The sequence below is a fragment of the Dendrobium catenatum genome, unplaced genomic scaffold (genome assembly GCF_001605985.2).
Source record: "Dendrobium catenatum unplaced genomic scaffold, ASM160598v2 fragScaff_scaffold_551, whole genome shotgun sequence".
In the NCBI taxonomy this organism is placed as follows: Eukaryota; Viridiplantae; Streptophyta; class Magnoliopsida; order Asparagales; family Orchidaceae; genus Dendrobium; species Dendrobium catenatum.
Genome location: NW_021319013.1, coordinates 145,846 through 158,236, shown reverse-complemented (window position 1 = coordinate 158,236; position 12,391 = coordinate 145,846). Strand labels below are relative to the sequence as shown.

Sequence of the window (12,391 nt, the reverse complement as noted above, 5' to 3'; positions counted from 1 at the left end):
GATATGTTATTATTCCATATATTGTTACATGTTTTTTACAGATATATGTTCATACTAATAGTAATTAAATAATTACATGCATATTGTTTATATTACATTGCATTGATTTCAATTATAGTTTTTGGTAACCTACTTAGCTCTCAGCTCACTCTGTAGTTTTACATATTTTTTAGGAAAGGGTCAGGATCCAATGGGTAAGGACATATTTGAGATTCATGTTTTATTTTATTACTGCATTTCTTTTAATTTTATTCTTTTATAATCTAGAGCTAAAATATAGACTGATGAATGAATAAATTGAACTATTGGCTATTATATATGAATTTTGAGGAATAAATGTATTTTTATATTTTTGATATATAATTTTTAATTATTTTTCCTGGATTTATTTATAACGATAGATATAAGCTCTGGTTGGTAAATGAAGAGATTAAAACAAGATATTCTTTAAAATTTTGATATTTGGGCGTTACATATATGACATTGCTTATGAATTTATTATCATTTTCTTTTACTAGTAATAAATGAGTTGATAAAAAATTTGTTGTGTTTGATTCTGCTTAATTATATTTATGGAATTACTTTTTGGGGGTTATGAATTTTAAAGGAAGATTGTTTATTATCATCAATTTTATTTGTTCAAAATGTTCATAAACAAGCTTTCTTATAAGAATAATTATAATTCATTTGTTTGTGAACGATCTTTCTTGGTAGTTCTAAACACACGCTAGATATGTTCGTGAACATACTTGTTTGATAGTTTGAAAATAATTGTTATATATATTTGCGAACAATAGCTCAAAAATACTCATTATATATGTTTGTAAACAGACTTGTTTGTTAGTTCGAAATAATCGCTAGAAATTAATGTTTGTGAACTTGTTTGTTAGTAGGCTCCATAAAGCTTGATAATGCTTGTTTGTTTAAAGCTCGATAAGCATGAAATGAACTGAACATCAATCAAACACAATTCAAACATGACCATTCATTAACTTAAACAAACCAAGTTTGAACACAAACAAGAAAGGTCGAATCAAGCTTGAGCGAACATGAACAAGTTGATAATAAACAAACACAAACATGAACAAGCACATACTCGACTTGAATCGATTCATTTACAGCCCTAGACCTATTATACGTGATTAATCAGTGACATCCTCTTCTAATCATAGTTTAATTCTTGGCATCTGAGCTTTTGCTCATTGGAAGTGAGCTTATTGATCTTTGGGATGATGTAGAGAGTGACTCTAGAAACACCTTGTTATGAGACAAGGAGACTTAATGTTGTGTAGACCTCTAATCTCTATAACAAGAAGATTTTTTGCATTTATTAAATGAAGTGAGCTTATTGAATAGTTTGTAGTGTGAAATTTTCCTAAAGCGTTTGTTACTTTCTAAATTGTGTAGACCTCTAATCTCTTATAACAATCATCTGATAAGAAGCTCAATTACTTTTAAAAATAATAATTATGAATACTTGTATCTATGAAAATTGAAGTTAGCTATTCTTTTTTATTGCTTATTTTATTTTCTTAGATTAATTGACATAATATAACTAGAAGAATTATGATCATCATTGAATCATTCAACATAAAAAGTAGGCTAGGAAAGTGATTATCATCTTCATTTAATAAATTAAGAAATATTTGGATCTTCATCAAAACATAGAAATTTTTTTAAACCATCATCCCCTTTGCTTTGGTTGTTTTTTTGACCCATAAAAATTTTGTTTGGAGCAACTTTTTATTGCTTTCTAAAGCAGCTTTCAAGTACACTTTTTTTTAACTAAAAATCTGCTTTATAAAGCAATACGAAAGTTGTCCCAAACGAAGTCAAAATCTTAATGTTGGAAGCATGCACAAAACTTTCATATAAGAATTAAGCTTTTGTAATCAACTTGATATTGAAAGGAGCGTTTTCCATTAAATAAATAATGCCCTTCTAATCCCCCTTAATTGAATCAATATGATGAGTTGTAATTGAACTCAATGCCTTTAAAAGAGGATTTGAAAGCCTTTGGTTTTTAATAAAGCTTGAAAGGATCTCCATTGGCATATCCCACACATGCAAAAGCCATAGAGACTTTAATAGCACAGAAACTCATCCAATACATTTTAAAAGTGAATTAATTCCTAAAGAGCTCAAAGTTGCTAAGTATTATAATAAGAATAGAGTACCCTATACTATAGATAGGTGATAAAAGCATTGTAAAGATAAGATGAGCAAAGGTCTGACCAATAAGGGTTGCTGAAAATCGTATAAGGCTTCATTTGGGATGTTATTCTTCTTCTTAAATCAAATTTTTAGTATAAATAAGACCGGGTCGGGTCAACCCGAACCCGAATAATGCCGGGTCAGTTTCGGGTTCGGGTCAAAAATTGACAGGTCTAATATTAGGTGCTGAGTGCGGACGGGTAGAACCGTCCACACAAGCATTGGGTATCTAGTGGTACCCGCACTCGGTACCGTTGGGTACTGCTAGGTACCCAATACTTGTGCGGACGGTACGCACTCCGCACCTAATAATTTTTCCACATAGGGAGGGAGGGAAGGGAAGGAAAGGGAGTGCTACTTATTGAATACCAAGCCCAAAATGCAAAAAATCTTCATCACAACACTTAGCAAAAGTGGCATGGAAGTCACAACCCATGATAGCTAGTTGATCATTCGAATGAGTGTGGTAGGATTGAAAAGCCACAAATATTACGAAAGAAGGCCATTCATCATCGTTTTGGTCAAATATTGGAATCTAAACCCGACCCGTTTGCGAAAACGAGTTGATGCTGACAAAAAGTTTTCAGGTCGGATTCTAATCGGTTTTTCATATCATATTAAATATTGACACTCCTAATTAATAGGTTTCTCAAATTTAGTCTTATAATAATAATAACATTTAAAGATATTTTCACGTAATTTGTATTAGGACGGACATTGAAGCCCTTGAATTTAAATTACATAAGTAGAATTGTATACCAAATTAAAAAATATTTGGTATACAATTCTACTTTTGATTATATGATAAAAGCAAAAAAAAAGTTTCAAAATCTGCATGAGGAATGCTTCATTCCCTTAATGACCATGACACATAATACATGAGAAATTTCACTTTGAAATTTTGGAAAAAAAAAAAATAGCAAGGCTGCAGGCAAGAATAAGAGGACTTCCCTCACCAAAGCAATCATTTCTTCACTGTTAAGAGGGGATTGATAATACTCTTCCACTTCTTGAAGTCAAGAGCAGAGCCATAGTCTGGTAATGGGATGCCATTAACGAAGAAATAAGGTGTGCCCATCACTCCCCTTGAACAGCCATACTGAAGAAAAAAAACAAATAGATTCATTAAAAAGATTAGATTTATGTTTCGGTTGGGACGTCTTTTTTACTGTTTCTTAAAGCAGCTTTTTAGTACAACAAAAAAAAAAAACTTTTATGCTAAAAAATTGCTTTAAGAAACAGTAAGAAAACCGCCTCAAATGAAGCCTTAATTCCAGATGAATACAGTATAAAAATTAATTAAGTAATTATTTCTTATTAATAAATTCATCTTAAAACTATTCTGTTCAAATTTTGATTAGAATAATCTCCCTCATATTTTCTCCATATATAATTCTATTTGCTCACCTTGAAGGATATTCTTGTTGCCATATCAGTTCGTGAATCATTGAAGCCAGACTTGATTGCAGAGTATGATCCCTTACCCACAGCTTCCGCAGCAATCTTAGAGAACTGATCGGTTATAAAAGCTCTTGATCTATAATAAGTTGGTGCGTTGTAGTAACTCTCCTGTATCATCAAGGCACTCATAATACATGAATTATAACTTTTTCAAAATTTAGCTGAAGAAAAATTTACAAATCGTGTTTCTATCTCCTTGAGTATTTGTACAATATCATTCTTTTCTGCTTGTTTTGAAGCAAATTGGTCGAGTAAAATTAATTCGCCGTTCATTTCCTTCACGAATTTGATGTAATGAAAATAAATGATATTCGTTGTATTGTTTTAGGACATTTAGATCAATTAAGTCAAACTCATACGCACATCAGATACATACGACATGAAACTAATATCTCTTGGTTGATAGACAAAGCTCCAAACAAACAAATCAAGATGAGCTGGTTGTGTTCATTTGGCATAGGTTTACTTTATTCTCTACTTTTAAACAGCCAATCAAACAACTAATTCGTGAAATAAATTTTCCTTCAAAGTCGGGAAGAACAAAATACCTAATGAATTCTAAAGTTTAGAACCACTATAGGAAATTTGTTGTTTACCGGCGGTTAGATCGACGGTTTTAACCGGCGGTTTTTAATAATAAACCGTCAGAAATGCCGGCAGTAAACTGACACCCGGATATACCTCCAATTTATTTTTTAGGTGTCGACTATTACCAGCATTTTTAAAAATGCCGGAAAACGCTGGAAACTTTTCAAACCGCCGGAAAACTTATCTTAACTGCCGGAAATGGCTGCCGGTAATTGATCATTTTCCTGTAGTGTACTGTAATACTATTCTAAGTTGATATAGATGTTGGAGCGAATGGATTAAAATGCTAGGTGGTAAAAAAATTATTAATATCTGACTTGAGTAGGTGATTTTGGCTACAACCTTTTATGAAATGAAAGATTAGTAGGCTGGCTTCTTATGTATTTGAATTTGTTGAACAAATTAGATAATTGATTCTACTTTCACAAGGATCTGTGACCAAAATCTTCGTAAGAACTGAGAATTGCAAAAAATTTAAGAACTTTACCTGGTGTTTGAAGAAGAGCTCAAGCAACGGATAAGTTGAGGAAGCATTTAGATTGTGTGCAATATGAAGTGCACGGCACGATGCAAAGGCATTGCTGTGATACCTGAGGTCATCGAAAAAAGATATTGATTTCAGATTAACACACTAAGAAACACTTAAAGGTGTGTATCGTGAACATCTAATAAAGTTCCTGCAAAATCGAAATACAAGAAAAAAAGATCAAAGCTAGAAGAAAACAAAATGATTAAATATTGTTATGATAAGAAAAAATTTACAGAGTGAAGAAAACTATAAAATAAGCAACCAATGTTAAGAAAGTTTAAAGAGCAATCAAATCGCACTTCTTTTTCTTTAATTTAACATGCCAATTTTAATAAATATTTATATTAAATATAAATAGTATAATGTTTTTTATTTATATAATATTACATTATTATTTCACGAGCTTAATTTTGGATTTATAATTTATATAAATCAGAATTAGTTTAGCTATGATAGATAATATAATATTTCAATTCTTAGATCAATTCAATTTATAATACTATATAAAATAAATATAATATAAATAATATTATAATAATCACCTGTTCAAATCGGTGATTTCAATTATTTATACTATTTTTTTTGGTGAAGTTAGCATGTCAAATTTAATAAATAACATAATGTTACAACTTAACATTCGCGGAAGATAGCTTGTTCATTTGGGTGGTAGGATAGTAGTTGGGCGACGGTGGTTGGAGAGATTATAGTCGGACGACGGTGGTAGGATGTACCATAGTTAGGCGATGCTAGTTAGAGGAACCGTTATACCATGACAGACGTCGGAGGGACCGATAATGTGCAATAATGGCCGGAGAGGCCATAGTCAGGCTATGGAGGTCGAAGGGACCATAGTCAGACAACTGAGGTCGAAGGGACCATTTTCGGATGACAGAGCTTGGAGGGACCGTAGTTGGCATACGACGGTGGTCGGAGGGACCACAATCGGTAGGCTATGTTGCACCGATACGGATACGGCGACACGAATATGGGACACGTCAATTCTTAAAATTACAGGATACGGGTACGAAGCATATACGACATTATAATTTATAAATTATACAAAAAAATTAAGAAAGCAATCAAAACATAACATTAGTAATTACAAAAAAAATGAAAACAACAACATTTATAGCATTTTAGCTCATAATATCAAATATCAAAATATAAGTAAGCAAATGTCTAGTGCAACAACAAAAGCATAAACATAAATTGTCTAGCCCATGAAGTTTCAACTATTCAATAGAAGGAATAATATGATTAGCTTCTTCAGTGGTTTGTCTTTGAACTTCTATATCATATTGAATAAATATCATAGCTTCTAATTTAGGCTCATCAAGTGAAAGATTAGCAATTTCTAACATTCACATATCATCAAGAGACTCAAATCCATCTCGGAAATGAGAGAACCTTGCTCGTAGCCGCGGAAGTAAATACGACGCGTCTTTATTCCAGATTTCTTTTGATTTTTCAAAGGACATGCGTATCGGATACGTGTGTCCTTTTGAAATTAAATAGTATTTTAATTGGATATGGCAAAGCCGTATCCGACATGTATCGGTGCCATATCAGAGGCGTATCCGTGTATCATTGTATCATATACAACACGCCTTCATAAATAGGTGTATCGGTGCAATATAGTCGGTAGGCAACGGTGGTCGTATGGGCTGTAGTCGAGCAACTATGATTGGAAGGATCATTATTATGCGACGGGGGATCATAATCGTGCGACTGAATTTGAAGGGATCATAGTCATGCGACTAAAGGGGATCGAAGTCGCGCAACTGAAGTTGAAGGGACCATAGTCACGTGACGATGATCAAAGGACCTCAGGCGACTGGCGACGGGCGGTGGAGGTTTAAGGGATCATAATCAGACGACGAAAGTCAAAAGAACTTTAGTCAGACGATGGTGGCTCGAGGACTGTAATCAATGGGTGACGTAGGCTTGAAGAGCCATAGTTGGAGGACAATGCTCCATGGACAGAAGTAGAGTGACAGTGGCCTGAGGACCATAATCGAGCAAATGAGGTAGGAGGACCATTGATAGCAGGCGATTGAGATCGGAAGGACCGTAGAATTGAAAATTTTAATTCTAAAATCAACTCAAGTTATACACTATATTAAATACATATGCTACAATTATCTAATATTATCTTATTATAATAACAACCCCAAATATAATATTTATATTAATGCCTAAAAAGTAATATGAATATATAATATTACAATATAAAAATATAGCATTATATAATATTAGTATTACTTGAACGTGCTTATTATTTAATAAAAAATTAATAATTATAAATTAATTATAAGATTTAAAATGTAATAGTTATCATATTTATTTTACATAATATTTATTTAAATTAGATATTTGAAACAATTAACATAGATTCAATAAAGTAGACCAATTTTGATTCTAATAAAACTTGAATTGATCTTAGAATTTAAATTTGGTTCGTAGATTAGCTATTTATACTCGACTTACACACAAAATTAAACTTGCAAATAAATAAAATTACAACGTTATATAAATTGATTAATATCATAAACTTCATAGAAATACATTAGTTATTAAATATTTAGTATTAAATTAAAAATTTAAAATTTCACATTGGCCAATTATCCTTTTCTTTATACTTTTATAAGGGAATAAAATTAGTCAAAATAAGACTTCAATTGGGATGACTTTCTTACTGCTTATTAATGCAGCTTTCTAGTTCTAGAATTGCTGCTTTAAGAAGCCGTCCCAATGAAGCCTAAATCTTAAAGCATTTGAATTAAAAGAGTAATTCACGATTAATTGATATTATACTAATTTCAAAATAAAGAAAAAAATTTCCAGCCTCAGTTTGACCTAATTTTTTTATAAAACTTAAAATATTTCACTCAAAATAATTTATTTTCATACATGTTTCACTATTTATAATAAATTTAAATGTAGCATATAAACATAATTTTTTTTTTATTTTATTTTTTGGATATAAACATAATTGATAACTTAAAAATAACAAAATATTGTATTTTCTACGTTTAAAATTTAGGTTTCATTTGGGACGACTTTCTTACTACTTTTCTTAAAGCAGCTTTCAAGCAGAAAAATTTTAATTTTTGTACTAGAAAGAGGCTTTAAGAAACAGTAAGAAAGCTGTCCCAAACGAATAAGTAGTAAAAAAGTCATCCCAAATGAAACCTTAGTCATTTAAAATTTATGAATTGATGATAAAGATTTGAATAAACAGCTATATTCTTCTAAATATATTTAAAATGTAGTCATTCCAAAATATGAATGACATAAAAAAGTTAAGTTATGCTGAACATATCAGGTCAGACATGTTTACAAAAAAAAAAATTATAGATATGAGCAACCTACTAATATACTAACTTTAACATTTTCTAAAATAAATAATATGGGATTAAATACAATATCCTGAAATTTTCTAAATACATAATTTTTCAAAATAATTATTAAATATCAACTAACTTAATGAATAAATAGAACATAGGCTTCTTATCAAGCAATCAATGAGCATTTTTTATATCTATCCTACAAAGCTTAGTTTGGCCCACCAATCATATTTGCTGAGCTAAGCTTGATCTTTGAAGATTCAACTCAAATAGAGCCAGGGGAGCGTAATTTTAACAATAAAAATGAATTTAATGATCATTTTAGTTTGACAATTTTATGATAATTAATTAATTGCAGGAAAATATTTGTGTTTGATCAATAAATTCATATATTTAGAGCGTTTTAAATATAAATAATTTAAAATATTAATTAATTCGAGTAAAATCTTTATTCACAGATTTCCACCTCAATCACCGTTTTCCAACTTTTCCACTCAAATAAACATTTTTCATAGATTTTTCAAATAATAATAAATAATCAGAAAATCACAAAAAATATATATATTACAAAATTTTTCTGAAAAAAAAATCACAAAAAATGCGACAAAATTGCTTTGACAATTCTAAGTGTACTGTTCAGTGGGAAAACAAATAAAAAATCATTCAGCGGATCGATACAAAATATAGAGAATACAAAAAGAATCTGAAAACATGAAGAGCACAACGGGGATTTAAATAAGCTTTATTCAGTTATTCATAAAAAAGAGATTTAATTAGATTTATGTTCAGTATTTTCTATGGTTCTACTTTGTTTTTGGTTTTCGTTTTGCCCAAATCAAATTTAATCAATATAAAAGCAATCAGTAAAACAAACACAAAAAACTTCACTGACACAGCATGCATCAATCTAATCAAGAAGCAACGAAAGATCATAACAAGACAGAAAAAAAGGCGCCAGGGAGAGAAAGAGAGAGCTCACGGGAGAGCAAAAGGATGCACGGCGAGAGAAACACGAGGGTAATAGAATTCTAGGGCTTGCTTCAGGGAAGGCCAAGAATCTCTGCTATCTGGGCACATCGGGTCGAGAAAAGCCTCTATAATGACTAAGCCTTTCCACAGCGATCCGCCGCCGTAGACGAATCCGTCGTATTTGGCCGGGATCGGAGTCTGCGCCGCCGAGAGATTGAGAACAGAGAAGAAGCAGAGCAGGAGGAATACCGGCGGCATACTCATTCTCTGTGTCGTTACGCCTTCTGGTTAACTTTTTTTTTCTTTCTCTGTTTAAATAAATAGAGCTACAATTTCGTCTCGTAAATCGTAATTTCTGTATTATAATAAATTTGATATTCCACTAATTATATCTGCATTTATTGCCACGCATTATAAATATCGACTCCAGATTAATAGAACATGAATTATTTATATTATTTTAATTATATGTGGCTGCAAAACATTAATAGGAAAGAAATAAAATTAATTAATGTTTTTTTAAATCGTAATATCTGTAATATAATAATTTTGATATTCCACTAATTATACCTGCATTTATTACTCCAGATTAATAGAACATGAATTATTTATATTATTTTAATTATATGTGGCAACAAGACATTAATAGGAAAGAAATAAAATTAATTAATGTTTTTTAAATTATTTATTTATATTTTAGTTTGAATATATATTACAATATTATGATTGGTTTCCTCCATTTAAAATTTTTACTGATATTAGCAATTTGAATTGTTCAAAATTTTGAATAACTATTAGAATATTAAAGCAAGTTATGTTTAATGTAGTGTAATCAAATAAATCATGCAAAATAGGGTGGGAATGATGCCTCTGTATAACTCTAACGTGAAATTTGAAAACTCTGATAATGGAAGATTCAAAATGCTTTTGATCGATGTTGTTAGCCTTTAGGGGTGCAACAGAGTCAAGCCGCTCTAGAGCTAGTTCGGGCTTGATTTGTTAATGAGCTTGTGAGTCAAGTTTATCAAGCTCACAAGTCAAGCTCGAGTAAAATTTTGAGATCGTTGTATAATCGAGCTCGAGTTTGATCCAACAAAAATTTGGCTTGATTATTCGTGAGCTTGCTTGGATGCCTGACGTAAATGGGGGGGGGGGAGGGGCGGGGGGGAGGGAGGGAACGTGAAAATGTCCGACCAAGAATGGAAGGCAGGATCGACAGGCGCGGCGAAAAAGAAAATCTAGGGTGCTCGGACCTCGTTTGCGAGATCACATAATGGAGTTACTGGACACACGAAGACTTCAGAGCGGGACTGCTGGCACAAAGCTTGGACAAAGTTCGGACGACGGGCCAAATTTCAGACGGGTCGCCTGATACATTAGAGTCTGCACGTCGGCGTGCGTGTAGGACGTTTGAACGTGGAACCACTGGATGGAGGCTCGGAGCGGGCGTGTGAGGGACGATGAACAGCGGGCGCGGACGGAGCTCTAAACAAGCCACTCGACGAGCTCGTTTTCAATGGGCTTATGAAGCCATGCTCGAGCTCGCCTTCTGAGCGTCGGATCGAGTTCGATGTTTGAGATGATAAACTCACGAGCCTAAGTATTGAATTAGGCAATGACTCGAATTACTCGAGCTCAGTTTGCCCACCCATAGTCGAGCCCTAGTAAGGTATTGCTAAAGTTATGGATAGTTTTTTTTCCCAAACAGAGATTGAACAAGGTGCGTAGCGTAACCTTCTTACGAGCAGTAGAAACAAATCATAGCCAAACGAGTACATCCAACAGTTGTGGATTCGTGCATAGATGATATTATAATAGTCATTCTGGTAATAAGGATCATATGAACATCATAAGGATTGATGGAGAGCGCTCGAACACCATTGAACTATCCGATGCTGGAAGAATCTCATTAAGTTAAAGGTGAACGTTTTTGAAAGATATGATGAGGCGGTTAAAATCATTGATTTTTCATGAAACAATACAAGATATAATATATATATATATATTAGATACAACACTATTCTCAAAATAAATCCATTGAAATTTAAATTCATTCTGATCATGTGGGAACCTATTTTCTCTTAGGAGGGCTCCAACTCGTGAGAAATTATTCTGTGCGAACACTAGATGGTCCGGAGATCAATCACAATGCCCCACGTCACCTGGTACATGTTAGGCTCATCATCCTCTTATTCCACCTCTCAAGAATCCACGTGTAATACTTATATTGGTCACACATATTTTCTGTTACTTATTATGTCTATATATAGTGTATGTACTATCTTAACATGAATATAGAAATTACTTTTCTGTTTCTCGTTTCTTGCCTTTTCTGCATTTCCCTTTTTGCTCTGCATTTCGATAGAGCTCTCATGGTATTTGAGTGAGATACCCCGTGATCCTTTCTTCTTCCCTTCTTGTTTTCTCATATCTCCATAGCAACCTCATCCTCCTCTACCACAGCCACGTCCGAAGCCCGACGGAGCTCCGACACATCTATTGAAATACAATTAATCCCTCAACAGCTCAAATTCTTGATGAGCCATATCAAAGGTATCATCTCCCTCACCCTCACCGTTGAAAATTACCCTATCTGGCGCTCCCAAGTTTTCAAGCTCTTCAAGGCCAACATGTTTGAAGGATTTCTTGATGACAGTTGCATTTTCCCCACCCCGCTAACCCCATCATCTGAAACCGAACTCTCCTATCAAACCTGGAATCTTCTTGATCAAAACATCGCCGCCGTCCTTTACTCCGTCATATCCCCAAGCATCCTCCCCTATGTTTTATCACTCGACCATTGAACAAAAATCTGGGAAACCATTGCTCGGCGCCTCCAATCCAATACTCACTCCCGCACCATTCAACTACGCAACGAACTTCATCACTTATCCATGAAAAATCAGTCAATGTCCCAATATCTTCTTGCCATTAAATCCATCGTAGACGCCATAGCTGTTACCAGTTCTCCCTTAGATTTAGAGGAGGTGATCTTTTATACCCTTAATGGCCTTCCAGCCCAATATCAAGCATTCAAGACTGCCATCCACACAAATCTGCAACCCCTTAGTCTCGATGACTTGTACACACAGCTCTGCAACTACTGAACTTCAGAACCTCCATCTTACTGATCCCGCTACAGCCCTTGCCGCTTATTGTGGACTTGGCCGTGGGCGAAGCAGCTCTGGCTGCGGACGATACTCAAATTGCGGCCGCAATCGTGCAGACAAGAGCCCCTCCAGCAGCCTCATATGTCAGATTTGCTCCAAAGTCGGACACTCAG

The 12,391-nt window shown here is 33.4% G+C and overlaps 1 protein-coding gene across 1 annotated transcript; it reads right to left on the bottom strand.

The window, feature by feature from the left end:
* Positions 1–3,009: 3,009 nt before the first annotated feature.
* LOC110106826 lies at positions 3,010–9,412 on the bottom strand. The gene is made up of 4 exons (XM_020836862.2): positions 9,119–9,412; positions 4,751–4,853; positions 3,622–3,783; positions 3,010–3,313 (listed from the first exon to the last, which is right to left on the bottom strand). The coding sequence occupies exons 1-4, from the start codon at positions 9,370–9,372 to the stop codon at positions 3,179–3,181; spliced, it is 654 nt and encodes a 217-aa protein (XP_020692521.1). The 5' UTR covers positions 9,373–9,412; the 3' UTR covers positions 3,010–3,178.
* Positions 9,413–12,391: the final 2,979 nt, after the last annotated feature.

What these genes read in the sequence shown, in the direction of transcription:
- LOC110106826 (XM_020836862.2), bottom strand. Translation starts at nt 9,372, where the DNA reads ATGAGTATGCCGCCGGTATTCCTCCTGCTCTGCTTCTTCTCTGTTCTC. An exon ending in GTGCATCCTTTTGCTCTCCC is followed by an intron (nt 4,854 to 9,118) that starts GTGAGCTCTCTC and finishes CGATGACCTCAG; the next exon opens with GTATCACAGCAATGCCTTTG. An exon ending in AGCTCTTCTTCAAACACCAG is followed by an intron (nt 3,784 to 4,750) that starts GTAAAGTTCTTA and finishes TTGATGATACAG; the next exon opens with GAGAGTTACTACAACGCACC.